General features: G+C 41.1%; 1 protein-coding gene across 5 annotated transcripts in view; it reads right to left on the bottom strand.

Annotated features, from left to right (window-relative positions):
• FNTB (farnesyltransferase, CAAX box, beta) overlaps positions 1-17030 on the bottom strand; it is a 76056-nt gene that overhangs the window by 18716 nt on the left and 40310 nt on the right. For all 5 annotated transcript variants that reach the window (XR_005018784.1, XR_005018785.1, XR_005018786.1 and 2 more), the window contains exons 5-7: positions 15435-15581; positions 15249-15332; positions 4210-4296 (exon numbers count right to left, since the gene is read on the bottom strand). Coding sequence is in view for 2 of the 5 variants with exons in the window: in XM_036843758.1 (XP_036699653.1) it covers positions 4210-4296; positions 15249-15332; positions 15435-15581 (318 nt within the window). In the remaining 3 variants the exon portion in view is untranslated. The remainder of the gene's footprint in view (positions 1-4209; positions 4297-15248; positions 15333-15434; positions 15582-17030) is intronic.

The raw sequence follows: 17030 nt of genomic DNA, 5'->3' as shown, positions 1-17030 counted from the left end.
AGCTGGAAAAGGAGAGAGATAAGACATAACTGACTTAACAGAACCGAGAAACCTACACCAGCCCTGGGAGGAAAAGAGGGAAAAAGAAATAGAAAGCAAGGTGATATGTTCCGATGACAAACTGGGGAACACCAGGTACCCCTAAAGTGGAATGAGTTTGAACCAAGTTGACTGGTGGTACATTTATAAGAGAATCAGCTATACCTCCAGGTACCCAGCAGGAGATGGGAGGTTTCAGGGGCTGAATGAAGAGGGACTGAATTCCAGGATTTCCAGCACGGCTGAGAGCAGGCGTAGCACTGTACTGAGCGGGGATTAAGTGAGTCTAAGATCTGAGCACAGGCACCCTCAGCCCCTTTCCCTATGAGTGTTTCACAAAGCTGGCTGCTAACTTCATACCTCAACCAGGAATCTGGAAGATTCTTCTCTAGGGAAATGGATAAGCCCAAGGGAAAAACCCTACAGATATTGATATATGAGAATTCCCCCGTGAATGGCTGCATCCCAGCCCACCCTGGCACACACAGTTTTTTTAGCACCTGACACTTAAATATGAACACCAGACATTTGAGCAAAGTCTCTTTCATGGAAGAGACTTTTATATAAAAAAAACAAAAATAAGACAAATAAACAAAAATAAATTGGAGGAAATAATGTAGGGAGCAGAAGTAAACTTTAAGTTATATCTTTAGATAAAATATTATATACAAAATAAAAACACTGCAAGGAGAAATATCCCTGAAACAAGAACAGGAGAGAATATAAAAAGGAAGTATTCTTTATAAATGGGGATTAAAAGTTAAAATAGAACGGCAGAAATAAAAACTCAACAGAGGGATTAGAAGATAAAAGGTAAGGGAATCTCTTAGAAAGCACAATAAGAAAGATTAAGAGATGAAAGATAGGCAAAAAATTTTTGAAAAATTAGAAGACCAATTCCACTTATTGGATGTTATAAAAAGAGCAAACAAAGAAAATGGAGGGGAAGAAGTTATCAAAGAAATAATAAAGTTTCTTGGAAGTAAAGTACATGCAATTCTAGACTGAAGATAACTGCTGAGTGCCCAGCACAATGAATGGAAAAAGAAATCCATATCATGGTTCATCATCATGAATTTTTCAAACAGCAAGAATAAGAGAAACAAAACAAAAACAAACAATGGATTGGGAATACAGTAGATTGGGAGGCAGTAAAGCACAGTGGTTACCCTAACAGGTTTTGGTCGCTTAATTTCTTTGTATTTTAGCTTAATGTCAAATGCAATATCCCATCATTTGCTATATATGGAAACTATGACATGGAGAAGTTAAACAATTTATCCAAGGCACAAAGCTAATAAATGACAAAACTGGGCTTCAAACCCAGGCAGTCAGAATTTCACATCTAGTTAAGTGCCTAACAAACCAATCCTGCAAATAACTATATACTCTGGACAAAACACACTAAAACAACTTCCCGAGGGCTAAGCAAACTGAAAAAAGCTGGAGATTTGAAAGTTGGAGCAGTCAGTCCCTCCCCTCCCCCACCTTATTTTTTTTCTTCCTGATTTGCCCTGAGGATGGTTACAGTCACCTAACAGTGGCAGCAGCAGGTCAGGGGAAGGCAGCTGAAGCTAACAGAAGGCCCACCATGTTTCTGGCAAGAAGAACCAGGCTGACAGTAATTGAGGAGGAATCCCAGAAAGAGGAGAGCCAGAGAAGGAAAACCCAAATTCCATGTTTAAACTTTGCTTAAAATTTTACCTGACCCTGAATCACACATGGCATTGGGCAAACTGAAAGCAGCTTCTGACCAAGAACGGATCCAAGACCTGAGCCCCTGCCCACTGCAGGTGTGTCTAACCAAGTTGATTGCCTGCTAAAGGAAAAATATCAACACTCTTTAAAGCAATCTAACAGAATCCAATCTCTACAATATAACATCACAATGTCCAGGGTACAGTCCAAATATTACTTGACATAGACACTCAGGCAAGTGAGACATGTCAACTCCGAGACAGCCAGATGTTAAAATGACCAGGCAAGAATTTTAAAGTAGATATTATAATTTTATATTTACCTCAGTGAAGTGAAGAAAAATACACTTGTAATGAATGAAAAGATGGGAAATCTCAACTGAGAAAAACAGAAAGTATAAAAAAGAACCAAACCCAGGTAGTCCAGATCAAAAGGCTATATACTCTCAATCTTTAAACTATCGCTCCCTTACTATTGAGTATTACATACCAAATCCTCAGTAAATGCTGGTTACCATTATTATCAGCCTTTTTAACAATGACACTGGTAGCCAGAAGATAATGGAGCAATGCTTAAAAATTCTGAAGGAATACAATTTATCCAGTTTCCAATTTAGAAGTCTCTAACCAAATAAACTATAAATCAAGTGTGAGACTAGAATAAAAATACATGCAAAATCTTTAAAATGCACCTCCAAAGTTCTCTTTCTGGGGATCTGTTGGAATACGATATGTGATTCATTAAAATGAGTGAGTAAACCAAGAAAAAGGAGGACGGGGCTTTAACAAAGCAGAGAAGTGAAGTGAATTTCATGCTGAAAGGAAGCTTCTGGATGCCTGCTGTGCGGCAAGCTGAGAGCAATCTGTCCAGTCTGAAGCAGGAGGGCAGAGGCCGCAGGAGGGATAACTCAAAACGCACTTGCACACACACATACACACACACACACACACACAAAAGAGAACTGATACATTACCTGAAGTGTTTAACTGTATTGAGAATAATTTTATAGATCTGGTAGAAAATTCGGGAATTAAGAGGTAATAATTAATTCCAGGAAAGTAAAAGTTATACAAAAAAGTAAATATGATCATAGTATCTCATTTGGTTTAGCTGAAAATTGTATTTTCATAGTAGTAAGTACTACTTTGATAAAAATTAAAATGTAAAAAATAAAATACAGCTTAGATATAATTCCTCAATAGTACGTATAAATCTACTATACCTTTTTTTAAAATTATGAAATAATTTGAAGGACCCAGGAAAGTATAGCAAATAATATATAGAACATACATGTACCTAACACCTAGCTTTGATTTAGCCATATGCATTTCAGGTTTTTTTATTTTAAACAAACAATTACAGATACACTTGAAGTCTCCTGAGTAGAAGTACAGACCTCCCTTAATCTCATTTTCTTTACTTTCTCCCCCGAAGTAACCACCATCCTGAATTTGGTGTTTATCGTTCCCAGCATGTTTTTATATTACTACATGTGATTCGTCCCATAAACAGTATAGAATTGTTTTGCATGTTTTCAAATTTTAAGCAAATGTGATCTGCATGTTTTCTTTAACATCCTCTTTTTTCCTCAACAGTGTTTTTGAGATTCACCCATATTGATACGTGTAGCTCTAGTTCATTCATTTTAATTGCTATATTATATTTCAGTATGACTACACCACAACTCACTTATCTATCTTGTGCCTGTGAACATTTAATCTGTTTCCAGCGTTTTACTATTATAAACAAGTCCTATGTTTGTCTCTCTCATGCATGTGGTGTGAGTTTCTGGAGAGGTGGAATTTTGGGGTCATCAGCAAGGGCATCTTTGAGATATTTCCAAATTGCTCTCCAAACTGGTTTAAATCCATTTAGGCTCTGACCAATACTGATTACCCAAGGTTTTGATCCTTGCCAATCACATTAAAGAAAGTTTGGAAAAAAAGAAAACTTTTAGGGCTTCCCTGGTGGCGCAGTGGTTAAGAATCCGCCTGCCAATGCAGGGGACACAGGTTCGTGCCCTGGTCCGGGAAGATCCCACATGCCGCGGAGCAACTAAGCCCGTGCGCCACAACTACTGAGCCTGCACTCTAGAGCTTGTGAGCCACAACTACTGAGCCCGTGTGCCACAACTACTGAAGCCCGCATGCCTAGAGCTCGTGCTCTGCAAGAGAAGCCACTGCAATGAGAAGCCCGCACACCACAACCAAGAGTAGCCCCCGCTCACCGCAACTAGAGAAAGCCCGCAAGCAGCAACAAAGACCCAACACAGCCAAAAATAAATAAATAAATTTATAAAAAAAAAAAAAAAAAAAAAAGAAAACTTTTAAAGTATTTTTGAAATGCACAATCTTTCAACCCAGACATCTCTTGTAATTTTATATTCCCTTCTCTGGTCCTTCTGCACTTTATTTTTCAGAAGTCTTGACCGCCTGCTGTCTAAGAGGCAGGACAAATCCCAGCTTCTCTCACCTTGCGATCCATTCAGCAGTGCCCTCAAACAGGTCTGGAGTGATGATGTTGGTCAGAGAAGCTACCGAGGCGGCACAGTATGCACTTCTGGAAGGACAGAAATAGAGGGGAAAGTGTTAAGCTTTAAGGAGGAGCTTGAACAAGGCTCACTGAACTTTTTGGATGGATTGCTCTCTGCCTCGTAAGCTGCAATCTCTGCCTGTCCTCACTCTAAGCCCACTGTCAGTCCTCCTGGGTCTCCAACCAGGAGCTCTGACATTCTATTTCGATAGAGTTGCTCATGGCACAGCCTCAGTGAAAGAACATGACATTCTATTCTCCCTACCTCCACATGGTCAAATCTACACCAGACGAAATAACAGCCATAACAATTCCTGTTGACAGTGAATTCAGCTCTTCTTTCAAAGACCTACAATGGCTCCCAAAATTCCATGCTGTCATTCAGGTATTTCTGACATGCTCATTCAGTTGTCAGTACTGTTTTTAGATCCAGGACTTGTCTGTTTACGGCATGGACAAGTTAAAGGTTAACTGTATCTTTTCCAAATAGACACAACTCCAAAGCAGGCCGCCAGACCACACTGGCTGCTTAGACCAGGCAAGAGGGACCAGAATATGAGCCCACTCAGATCCATTCCTTAGGCTTCTAGAGCAAAGAAAAGGGTTTGATTTCAAGCATCCCACCAGTACACACACACACACACACACACACACACACACACACACACACACACTCTTTAAAGAGAAAAGAAAGAACATGTCTTTTTTCTTTTCCCCCCATGTTATCCTAAATGATTTGGAATAATTTGTCATTCCATCCTGCCAGCCCTAATTCTTCTCAGGACACCTTTTATTTCAGCTGATCCCTCATTAGGAACACGTCTACAAACTGCTTTTCTTCCCTTCCAGGTCTTTTCAAACATCCAACATCTCAGCTCTGTTTTATGTTGCAGACAAAACCAGTTTGTTCTAATTCTGTTACAGATCCTTTTTCTAAGGGCTCCTAAGAATATAAAGGGAGGAGAGAGAAGGGTCCAGCTTCCGTATTGTTCAATATGGACATAACACTAAGCCAAGTGCACTGAGGCTTTCCAGTGAGCCACAGGCATTATTCTCCTCCCAGCATTTTTATCAGCCTGCTCAGCCGGCCAAAGGCACAGCAGAGGCTGAGTTATACCAGCGGGCATCAGAAGCATGAAGGGTCTTTTCTGCCAAATGTTACTATCTACCGTAAGCGAACTTCGAAAGTCTGACCTGACTGCTCTCAGGTCTCAAGCCTCTCAAAGGGTTTTCAAAAGGTATTGCTCTTGAATCCGAACATAACCTCTGAGGTAGGGAGGCGGCGAATACATGCGGTCGCCTCATAAATGGAAGACCTGAGACCTGCTGCCAGATCTCACACTGAACGGGGATGGGAGCGAACAAAAACACACTTTTTCGAGCATCTTCTTCCTCTCTCCCTCTATCCAGACGTCACATCTCTCAGATCTGTCCACTACCTCCATCCTCTCTGCTGTTACCCAAATCCAAGTCACCATTAACCTGGGTCGTCTCCCTCTAGCCCTGAAACCAGAGGATTTCACTAAAACACTACAGTCTATTCACTGCAACTGCAGAACTTTTTTTTTTTTTTTTTTTTTTTTTTTTAAATTTATTTATTTTATTTTATTATTTTATTTTTGGCTGCGTTGGGTCGTTGCTGCTGCACGCAGGCTTTCTCTTGTTGCGGCGAGCAGGGTTATCTTTGTTGCGGTGGTGGGCTTCTCATTGTGGTGGCTTCTCTTGTTGCGGAGCACAGGCTCTAGGCGTGCAGGCTTCAGTAGTTGCAGCACACGGGCTCAGTAGTTGTGGCTCGCAGGCTCTAGAGTGCAGGCTCAGTAGTTGTGGCACACGGGCTTAGTTGCTCCGTGGCATGTGGGATCTTCCCGGATCAGGGCTCAAACCCGTGTCCCCTGCATTGGCAGGCGGATTCTTAACCACTGCGCCACCAGGGAAGCCCAGAACTTCTAATAAAATACAAACCAGATTGTGTCACTCCCTACTTAAAACTTGTCAGTGGCTTCCCACTACCCTTAAAATAAACTCCAGCCTTCTCAAGGAGACTTCGGGGCCCCGCTGGCTATTCCCAACCTGGCCGTCCAGCTTCATTTCTCCCCCTGCCCACCAGGCCTCTGCACTTTAGCAACACTGAACTTCTCCTTTCCTGAACACACTCTATGCTCTGTCGCCAAAACTTTTGCAAATGCTGGGTCCCTATCTCCCCCTACCCGCCCAGAATGCTCCCGGTTATATAACCTAGATTAGGAGGTCAGGAGTACATAACTGTTCCTTTCTTAAGAACTGAGAAAAAAATGGTGCTTGCTATGAGTTCATTCCAACTGGATTAGTGGCAGTCCACAGGAGCTGTGAATGCCTGAATAAGCTCATATCAGAAACTGGAAGGAGTTGTGACAGACCTGAAAGATCAAGAGACCAGTTCTGCCTAACCCAGAATGAGACAAGCTAGCCTCCAGATGCCAAACTGTCCCCATCAACTGCTGCTTCTCTTGAGGTCAAATCCACTCAACAGCACTCACGAGTAACGGCTGATGCTTCCAGGCAAAGACAATTAAAGGAAGACAAAGTGAAAAGTGATGGAACTGGGGCACTAGAAACCACGCAAAGCAGGGAAACTGCATGAGACCTGCTAGGTTTCATCCATCATTCACATCTTTAATCCTCTGTAAATGAAAAGCATGGCTCGAATGGCAGAACATTACCAGAGGAGCTCGGGTAGAGGAATATGGCTACAGTGCTCTTCAGTGAAACAAACCTATTTTATTGGAGGGGCTTCCTAGCATTTGTCTAGCAGATACAAATAAGAAAACAGAAGGAGAGAAAGATAGACAAGATGAAAAGGCAGAGGGCTATGTACCAGATGAAGGAACAAGATAAAACCCCAGAAAACAACTAAATGAAATGGAGATAGGCAATCTTCCAGAAAAATAATTCGGAATAATGATAGTGAAGATGATCCAGGACCTCGGAAAAAGAACGGAGGCAAAGATCGAGAAGATGCAAGAACTGTTTAACAACGATCTAGAAGAAAAAGAACAAAAAAACAGAGATGAACAATACAATAACTGAAATGAAAACTACACTAGAAGGAATCAATAGCAGAATAACTGAGGCAGAAGAATGGATAAGTGACCTGGAAGACAGAATGGTGGAATTCACTGCTGCAGAACAGAATAAAGAAAAAAGAATGAAAAGAAATGAAGACAGCCTAAGAGACCTCTGGGACAACATTAAACGTAACAACATTCACATTATAGGGGCCCCAGAAGGAGAAGAGAGAGAGAAAGGACCAGAGAAAATATCTGAAGAGATTATAGTCGAAAACTTCCCTAACATGGGAAAGGAAATAGCCACCCAAGTCCAGGAAGTGCAGAGACTCCCATACAGGATAAACCCAAGAAGAAACACGCCAAGACACATAGTAATCAAAGTGGCAAAAATTAAAGACAAAGAAAAATTATTGAGAGTAGCAAGGGAAAAATGACAATAACATACAAGGGAACTCCCATAAGGTTAACAGCTGATTTCTCAGCAGTAACTCTACAAGCCAGAAGGGAGTGGCATGATATACTTAAAGTGATGAAAGGGAAGAACCTACAACCAAGATTACTCTACCTGGCAAGGATCTCATTCAGATTCGATGGAGAAATCAAAAGCTTTACAGACAAGCAAAAGCTAAGAGAATTCAGCACCACCAAACCAGCTCTACAACAAATGCTGAAGGAACTTCTCTAAGTGGGAAACACAAGAGAAGAAAAGGACCTACAAAAACAAACCCAAAACAATTAAGAAAATGGTCATAGGAACATACATATCAATAATTACCTTAAATGTGAATGGATTAAATGCTCCAACCAAAAGACACAGGCTTGCTGAATGGATACAAAAACAAGACCCATATATATGCTGTCTACAAGAGACCCACTTCAGACATAGGGACACATACAGACTGAAAGTAAGGGATGGAAAAAGATATTCCATGCCAATGGAAATCAAAAGAAAGCTGGAGTAGCAATACTCGTATCAGATAAAATAAACTTTAAAATAAAGAATGTTACAAGAGACAAGGAAGGACACTACGTAATGATCAAGGGATCAATCCAAGAAGAAGATATAACAATTATAAATATATATGCACCCAACATAGGAGCACCTCAATACATAACGCAACTGCTAACAGCTATAAAAGAGGAAATTGACAACAGACAGTAATTGTGGGGGACTTTAAACACCTCACTTACACCAATGGACAGATCATCCAAACAGAAAATTAATAAGGAAACACAAGCTTTAAATGACACAATAGACCAGATAGATTTAATTGATATTTATAGGACATTCCATCCAAAAACAGCAGATTACACTTTCTTCTCAAGTGCGCACAGAACATTCTCCAGGATAGATCACATCTTGGGTCACAAATCAAGGCCTCAGTAAATTTAAGAAAACTGAAATCATATCAAGCATCTTTTCTAACCACAATGCTATGAGATTAGAAATCAATTACAGGGAAAAAAACATAAAAAACACAAACTCATGGAAGCTAAACAGTATGTTATTAAATAACCAAGAGATCACTAGAGAAATCAAAGAGGAAATCAAAAAATACCTAGAGACAAATGACAATGAAAACACGACAATCCAAAACCTATGGGATGCAGCAAAAGCAGTTCTAAGAGGGAAGTTTATAGCTATACAAGCCTACCTCAAGAAACAAGAAAAATCTCAAATAAACAATCTAACCTTACAACTAAAGGAACTAGAGAAAGAAGAACAAACAAAACACAAAGTTAGCAGAAGGAAAGAAATCATAAAGATCAGATCAGAAATAAATGAAAAAGAAACAAAGAAACCAATAGCAAAGATCAATAAAACTAAAAGCTGGTTCTTTGAGAAGATAAACAAAATTGATAAACCATTAGCCAGACTCATCAAGAAAAAGAGGGAGAGGACTCAAATCAATAAAATCAGAAATGAAAAGGAGAAGTTACAACAGACACTGCAGAATACAAAGCACTTAAGAGACTACTACAGAGCAAATCTATGCCAATAAAACGACAACCTGGAAGAAATGGACAAATTCTTAGAAAGGTATAACCTTCCAAGACTGAACCAGGAAGAAATACAAAATATGAACAGACCAATCACAAGTACATGAAATTGAAACTGTGATTAAAAATCATTCCCAACAAACAAAAGTCCAGGACCAGATGGCTTCACAGGTGAATTCTATCAAACATTTAGAGAAGAGGCTAACACCCATCCTTCTCAAACTCTTCCAAAAATTGCAGAGGAAGGAAAACTCCCAAACTCATTCTATGAGGCCACCAACACCCTGATTACCAAACCAGAAAAAGATACTACAAAAAAAGAAAATTACAGACCAATAATCACTGATGAATACAGACGCAAAAATCCTCACAAAATACTAGCAAACAGAATCCAACAACACATTAAAAGGATCATACACCATGATCAAGTGGGATTCATCCCAGAGATGCAAGGATTCTTCAATATACGCAAATCAATCAATGTGATACACCATATTAACAAATTGAAGAATAAAAACCATATGATCATCTCAATAGATGCAGAAAGTTTCTGACAAAATTCAACACCCATTTATGAAAAAAACTCTCCAGAAAGTGAGCATAGAGGGAACCTACTTCAACATAATAAAGGCCATATATGACAAACCCACAGCAAACATCATTCTCAATGGTGAAAAACTGAAAGCATTTCCTTAAGATCAGGAACAAGACAAGGATGTCCAATCTCACCACTATTATTCAACATAGTTTTGGAAGTCCTAGTCATGGCAATTAGAGAAGAAAAAAGAAATAAAAGGAATACAAATTGGAAAAGAAGAAGTAAAACTGTCACTGTTTGCAGATGACATGATACTATACATAGAGAATCCTAAAGATGCCACCAGAAAACTACTAGAGCTAATCAATGATTTGGTAAAGTTGCAGGATACAAAATTAATGCACAGAATCTCTTGCATTCCTATACACTAATGATGAAAAATCTGAAAGAGAAATTAAGGAAACACTCCCATTTACCATTGCAACAAAAAAGAAAATACCTAGGAATAAACCTACCTAGGGAGACAAAAGACCTATATGCAGAAAACTATAAGACACTGATGAAAGAAATTAAAGATGATACCAACAGCTGGAGAGATATACCATGTTCTTGGATTGGAAGAATCAATATTGTGAAAATGACTATACTACCCAAAGCAATCTACAGATTCAATGCAATCCCTATCAAATTACCAATGGCATTTTTTACGGAACTAGAACAAAAAATCTTAAAATTTGTATGGAGACACAAAAGACTCCGAATAGCCAAAGCAGTCTTGAGGGAAAAAAATGGAGCTGGAGGAATCAGACTCCCTGACTTCAGACTATACTACAAAGCTACAGTAATCAACACAACATGGTACTGGCACAAAAACAGAAATATAGATCAATGGAACAGGATAGAAAGCCCAGAGATAAACCCACGCACCTATGGTCAACTAATCTATGACAAAGGAGACAAGGATATACAATGGAGAAAAGACAGTCTCTTCAATAAGTGGTGCTGGGAAAACGGGACAGCTACATGTAAAGGAATGAAATTAGAACACTCCCTAACATCATACACAAAAATAAACCCAAAATGGATTAGAGACCTAAATGTAAGACCAGGCACTATAAAACTCTTAGAGGAAAACACAGGAAGAATACTCTTTGACATAAATCACAGCAAAATATTTTTTGATTCACCTCCTAGAGTAATGAAATAAATACAAAATAAACAAATGGGACCTAATGAAACCTAAAAGCTTTTGCACAGCAAAGGAAACCATAAACAAGACGGAAAGACAACCCTCAGAATGGGAGGAAATATTTGCAAATGAATCATCGGACAAAGGATTAATCTCCAAAATATATAAACAGCTCATGCAGCTCAATATTAAAAAACAAACAACCCAATCCAAAATGGGCAGAAGACCCAAATAGAAATTTCTCCAATGAAGACATACAGATGGCCAAGAAGCACATGAAAAGCTGCTCAACATCACTAATTATTAGAGAAATGCAAATCAAAACTACAGTGAGGTATCACCTCACACCAGTTAGAATGGGCATCATCAGAAAATCTACAAACAACAAATGCTGGAGAGGGTGTGGAGAAAAGGGAACCCTTTTGCACTGTTGGTGGGAATGTAAATTGATACAGCCACTGTGGAGAACAGTAGGAGGTTCCTTAAAGAACTAAAAATAGAATTACCATATGACCCAGCAATCCCACTACTGGGCATATACCCAGAGAAACCATAACTCAAAAAGACACATGCAGGCTTCCCTGGTGGCACAGTGGTTAAGAATCCGCCTGCCAATGCAGGGGACAACGGGTTCGAGCCCTGGTCCGGGAAGGTCCCACATGCCACGGAGCAACTAAGCCCGTGCACCACAACTACTGAGCCTGAGCTCTAGAGCCCGCAAGCCACAACTACTGAGCCCACGTGCCACTACCACTGAAGCCTGCACGCCTAGAGCCCGTGCTCTGCAACAAGAGAAGCCATGACAATGAGAAGCCCGTGCACAGCAACTAAGAGTAGCCCCTGCTCACCAACGAAGAGCAGCCCCGCTCACTGCAACTAGAGAAAGCCCACACACAGCAACGAAGACCCAACACAGCCAAAAATAAATAAATAAATGTATTTATTTATTTATTAAAAAAAAAAAAAAAAGACACATGCACCCGAATGTTCATTGCAGCACTATTTACAATAGCCAGGACATGGAAGCAACCTAAATGCCCATCAACAGACGAATGGATAAAGAAGATGTGGTACATATATAGAATGGAATATTACTCAGCCATAAAAAGGAACAAAATTGGGTCATTTGTAGAGACGTGGATGGATCTAGAGACTGTCATACAGAGTGAAGTAAGTCAGAAAGAGAAAAACAAATATTGTATATTAACGCATATATGTGGAACCTAGAAAATGGTACAGATGAACCAGTTTGCAGAGCAGAAATTGAGACACATATGTAGAGAACAAATGTTATGGACACCAAGGGGGGAAAGCGGCGGGGGTGGTCGTGGTGGTGGTGTGATGAATTGGGCAATTGTGATTGACATGTATACATTGATCTGTATAAAATGGATAACTAATAAGAAAAATAAATAAATAAAAAATAAACATACACAGGTTATTTGTGAGTAAAAAAACAAAAAAACAATTATTGGGTCTCTTTGAACTCCAGAATTCAATGGACACCTCTTATAGAAAAAAGAAAGAAAACAGAAGGAAACCGGCGCCAGAACGAATAAGTTAGAGAGTAATCATATCTGAAAAAGGTATGTGATAAAATGCCAAAGCAATCTTGCCAGGGTTTGTTTGCTTTCACCTACAATCTCAGGAAACTTTAAAAAGCTAAATTTGGAGTACCTGTAGAACAGGATGAAAATGTAGAGACCAAGAGGGGGAAAACATTTTTTAACTTTTTTCTTAAGATGTCAACACAATACTGCTTTTCCTCAATAGTTACATTGGCTTCACTGGCATACACAGTGTAAAAACAAGACCACAGGCCCAAAAGGGAGTCCCTTATGCTAAACTCCACATTGCCAAACCGTGACTTCATTATGGTTTCTGCCCTCCCAGAAATGGAATCTTAAACCTGTCAATCAGGACTCACCTGATCAGCACCAGTGAGGTGATCTGCCTGGTGGACGTAGCCAACCCGCTTTTTTGTCTGGTTTAACTTCCTTGTCCCTGCTCCCTTCTGCCCATAAGAGTTTCTCATTTTGTACAGCTCCTCAGGGCTCCTTTCTATCTGCTAGATGGGATGCTGCCTCATTCAAATCAATTTTTGCTCAAATAAATTCATAGAATTGTTAATAGGCCTCCATTTATCTTTTAACAACAGATACCGGGATATTGTGATATAAGAAGAAATATGTATTTGGTCTTCTCCTCAGCACAGAGCTCATAAAACCCGTGGAATTTCCTGACTGATGGGCGATAGGAGAGTCTTGTTATTCATAACATGTGCCCTTCGACCACACCTGAGTTTATGCTAATGAGGTGACTCCTGGAGGATGAGGGCTGGTTGCCAGAGGCACCAACCATGGAATTCGAGGGTTGGAACTTTCAGGCCCACTCCCCAGAAGACTGAGTTAATCGCCAATGGTCGATGAGTTCATCAATCATGCCTACATAGTGGAGCCTCCATAAAAACCCTAGGTGAAGGAATCTGGGGAGCTTCTGGGTTGTGGACGCACCCCTGTGCCTGCTGGGAGGGCGGCACATCCCAACGTCACGGGGACATAAGTCCCTACGCTTGGACGTTTCCAGCCCTCACCCTATATACCCCTTCATGTGGCTGTTCATCTGTATCCTTTATGACATACTTTATAATAAACTAGTTAAACAGTAAAAAATTCTCCTGAGTACTCTGAGCTCTCCTAGCAAATTATTGAAATGAGGAGGGGGTCGTAGGAACCCCTGATTTGTAGCCAAGTCAGGCAGAAGTGTGGGTAACTTGGGAACCCACTGCTTGTGACCACTGTCTGAGATGGGGGCAGTCTCGTGGGACTGAGCCCTTAACCTGTGATGTCTGTGCTAACTCTGGGTAGTTAGGGTCGGAACTGTTTAATATGAGGAAAAAACACCCCGACATTTCATGTCAGAAGTGTTGTGAGTAGAGAGACAGTTCTCCAGGTACCTAGGTTTCCAGATACCTAGTCTACTTTTATGGTTTGAACAGACAGGTTACAGACAGAAGAATATCCTTCACTGAAGGTCTTTGCAGCCTGGTTACCTACTTTTATCTGCAACGTGTTTGTGCCCCACAACTTTCATGTTTTTTTCTTCCCTTATACTTTCAAACCAATAGTTAAGCCAGAATATTAATCAACTTGTGTAGAGGAAAATACATTTACAAATAGGCAATAAGATGGCTTTGATATAGAAACCTCATAAAAAATGTATTTATCAGACCAAAGAATAATAATCTGGTATAAAATCTCAATGAACCACTGCCTTTGAGTAATGACTAATTCAGTAACTTCCCTATATGCTTCATAGGCAACCTCCTGCCAGGTGAGTAAACTACTTGCTAGGTACTTGTGATTCTTTTTTTTTTTTTTTTTTTTAAATTAATTAATTTATTTTTTGGCTGTGTTGGGTCTTCGTTTCTGTGCGAGGGCTTTCTCTAGTTGCGGCGAGCGGGGGCCCCTCTTCATTGCGGTGCGCGGGCCTCTCACTATCGCGGCCTCTCTTGTTGTGGAGCACAGGCTCCAGACGCGCAGGCTCAGTAGTTATGGCTCACGGGCTTAGCTGCTCCGCGGCATGTGGGATCTTCCCAGACCAGGGCTTGAACCCGTGTGCCCTGCATTGGCAGGCGGATTCTTAACCACTGCGCCACCAGGGAAGCCCCCGGTACTTGTGATTCTTGAGAAAAATGATCATTTTGAGCCAGCTGGTTCCAATCAGTTCATGCAACTGTTTTTCATACACCTTACTGGCCCCTAAGGGTTTCTGCACCACCCAAAGCAATTCTCACACAGTTGTTAAACATTCTCATGATTTCATCACATTCATTCAGAAAATATCTCCCATTCCCATGTCAGAGAGATGAAAGATTATATTACACTATACAGTTACATCTTACAGTATATCCTTTCATACCAAACAAATGTATTTTTCACTTTTAAAACAAAGCATTTGATTATGTTTCTGTGTTACTTATATTTTGGCGTTTACATAAAAGAAGTCAAGTGACAGTGACCCCTGAGGACATCTGTATCGTATTTGCGGTGATTATGAACTGTGTCACTGACACTTTACTCTGCATGTCATTCGGTGAGACAAGGCAGCAGCTTCCCTGTGTTGTTCCCCAGGCTTGGCATCTCTGATGGCAGATAAACCCGAGAATCTGCTGACGCAGCAGCCTGAGAAAAACCCCACTCACCTCACGTCCACCTCACCTCCAACATGCATGAGAAAAGAGCCATCGGGTTGCTTCAGCGAGTACAAATACTGGAGAAGCTTCTCTCTGAGAAACGAACAGGAGAGAGGCAGGAGATGGCGATGGTCGGTGAACTGTCAGCAGGCGGGAGCCCAGCTGGGTGTCCAGCCCTGCCGGCTTTGACTGTACCTGTTAATGACATCATAGGCCTCTTCGGTGCCAATGATGCACAGCGCGTTGACTGCTGCGTACGTGGGCGCAAGGTGTGGGTACTGGCCAGGGCCCCCTCCAAAGCCACCTTCTGGGCTTTGACACAGCTCCAGGAACTGACACACGCTAGGTACACAGCCAAAGGGAAAGACAAGGTCAGACAGCATTAATTTCAAAACACCGAATTCCACCAGTCCATGCCTTTCCAAGCCTCCGCCCTCTTCAAAAGGGAAGAAACCTCCCCTCCCCACCTAGTGAATATATACTGAATACAGTTAACACCTGTAAAGGGCCTAATTCTCTAATGATAGCCTGATTCTCTATCATCAGCTTTGTGTGCCCTCCTTTCTGAGTTTTGTATTTAAGCATTTGCCTAGTCGTGAAGCAAGGAACATAAGGCCGGGCAGAAACACACAGCCTTTCTTAGAACTGGGAGTAAGTCTCATACTTCTTGACCCAATCTTTCCCATACTTTTCTCTCAATTTGCCACCCTGGATCTACGGAACCAGCCCATTCTCCTTGCCTCTAGGGTATCTCCCAGGCTTTGGATTTTGCCTAAATCGTGGTCATACTCAATTGCTGGTCTAGAGCCATCACCTAGGCCTACCAGGAATATTTAAAGAGGTGCCTTCTGACTCCCATTGCCGTGTAAGCCCCAGTGGGCTACTGATTTTTACTCCGCTCACCGACAAGAAACAAGCTTCCAATGGAGTCTGCCTCCATGGTTAGGAGAATAAGAAAGAGGTGGGCTTCTGCTTGCTCAGCTCACTGTGGCAAACTTAAGCACTGCTGACTCCTATCACAGGAATGCATCCCAGGCTGTAGGCTTTTGGAGAGTTTCTCACAGAGGCTCCAGCTCCTTCACTGAGGGAAACTGTTTATTGAGGGTTGGCCTCCAAGCCCTTGCTTCCAAGCATGGCATCAGTCTGCCCAGAAGTTATCTTCTTGCTTTAAGTGAAACCAAGAGAGCCCCTCTTTGTCTAAGGTCCTCTAAAGTTTATCGGAAAGGGGTGCCCCCGGAGAGTCCTGGTTCTCAAGCTGTTTCCGCACAACGTAGCAGGATCACAGCTTCCTACTAGGACAAGTCCTCAGTCAAGAGAACCAGCTGCAAATCTGTGTCCTTCTAGTGCTCAGACAGCCTTCTTTTCCTGGGCTCTTTTGTCTCATTTTTTCTTATCTACTGCTGCCAGAGAGATCGCACAGAGTCTACTTAATCTCCACTAAGACACAAGTTGATTGCGCCTCTCCCACGTCATATTTGATGACTTTTGATTTCAGACCTGCCATTATCTGGGCAGGGACAGCCATAGAAAATGCTGCTGACTTCCTAGTAAAGCCCTGAAATCATCACAGGTTAAAAGCAATCCACACTCACTTCATGTTCCACCCACAATTTTACTGTAGGAAACACAAGGATTGAAACTGAAGTTGATAATCAGAGAAGGAAGACAGTTCTGTGACATGTTTTTAATAGCAATTAATTTTTGCAGAGAAAAATGAGTTTTTTACTAACATGTTTCCCAAACCTTCATCAATTCTTATCCTATTTCCCAGAAACAAATAGCTAGTAAACT

Source organism: Balaenoptera musculus, chromosome 2 (assembly GCF_009873245.2).
Source record: "Balaenoptera musculus isolate JJ_BM4_2016_0621 chromosome 2, mBalMus1.pri.v3, whole genome shotgun sequence".
Classification (NCBI taxonomy): domain Eukaryota; kingdom Metazoa; phylum Chordata; class Mammalia; order Artiodactyla; family Balaenopteridae; genus Balaenoptera; species Balaenoptera musculus.
The sequence above is the reverse complement of the archived record's forward strand: the minus strand, read 5'-3'. Positions and strand labels throughout refer to the sequence as shown.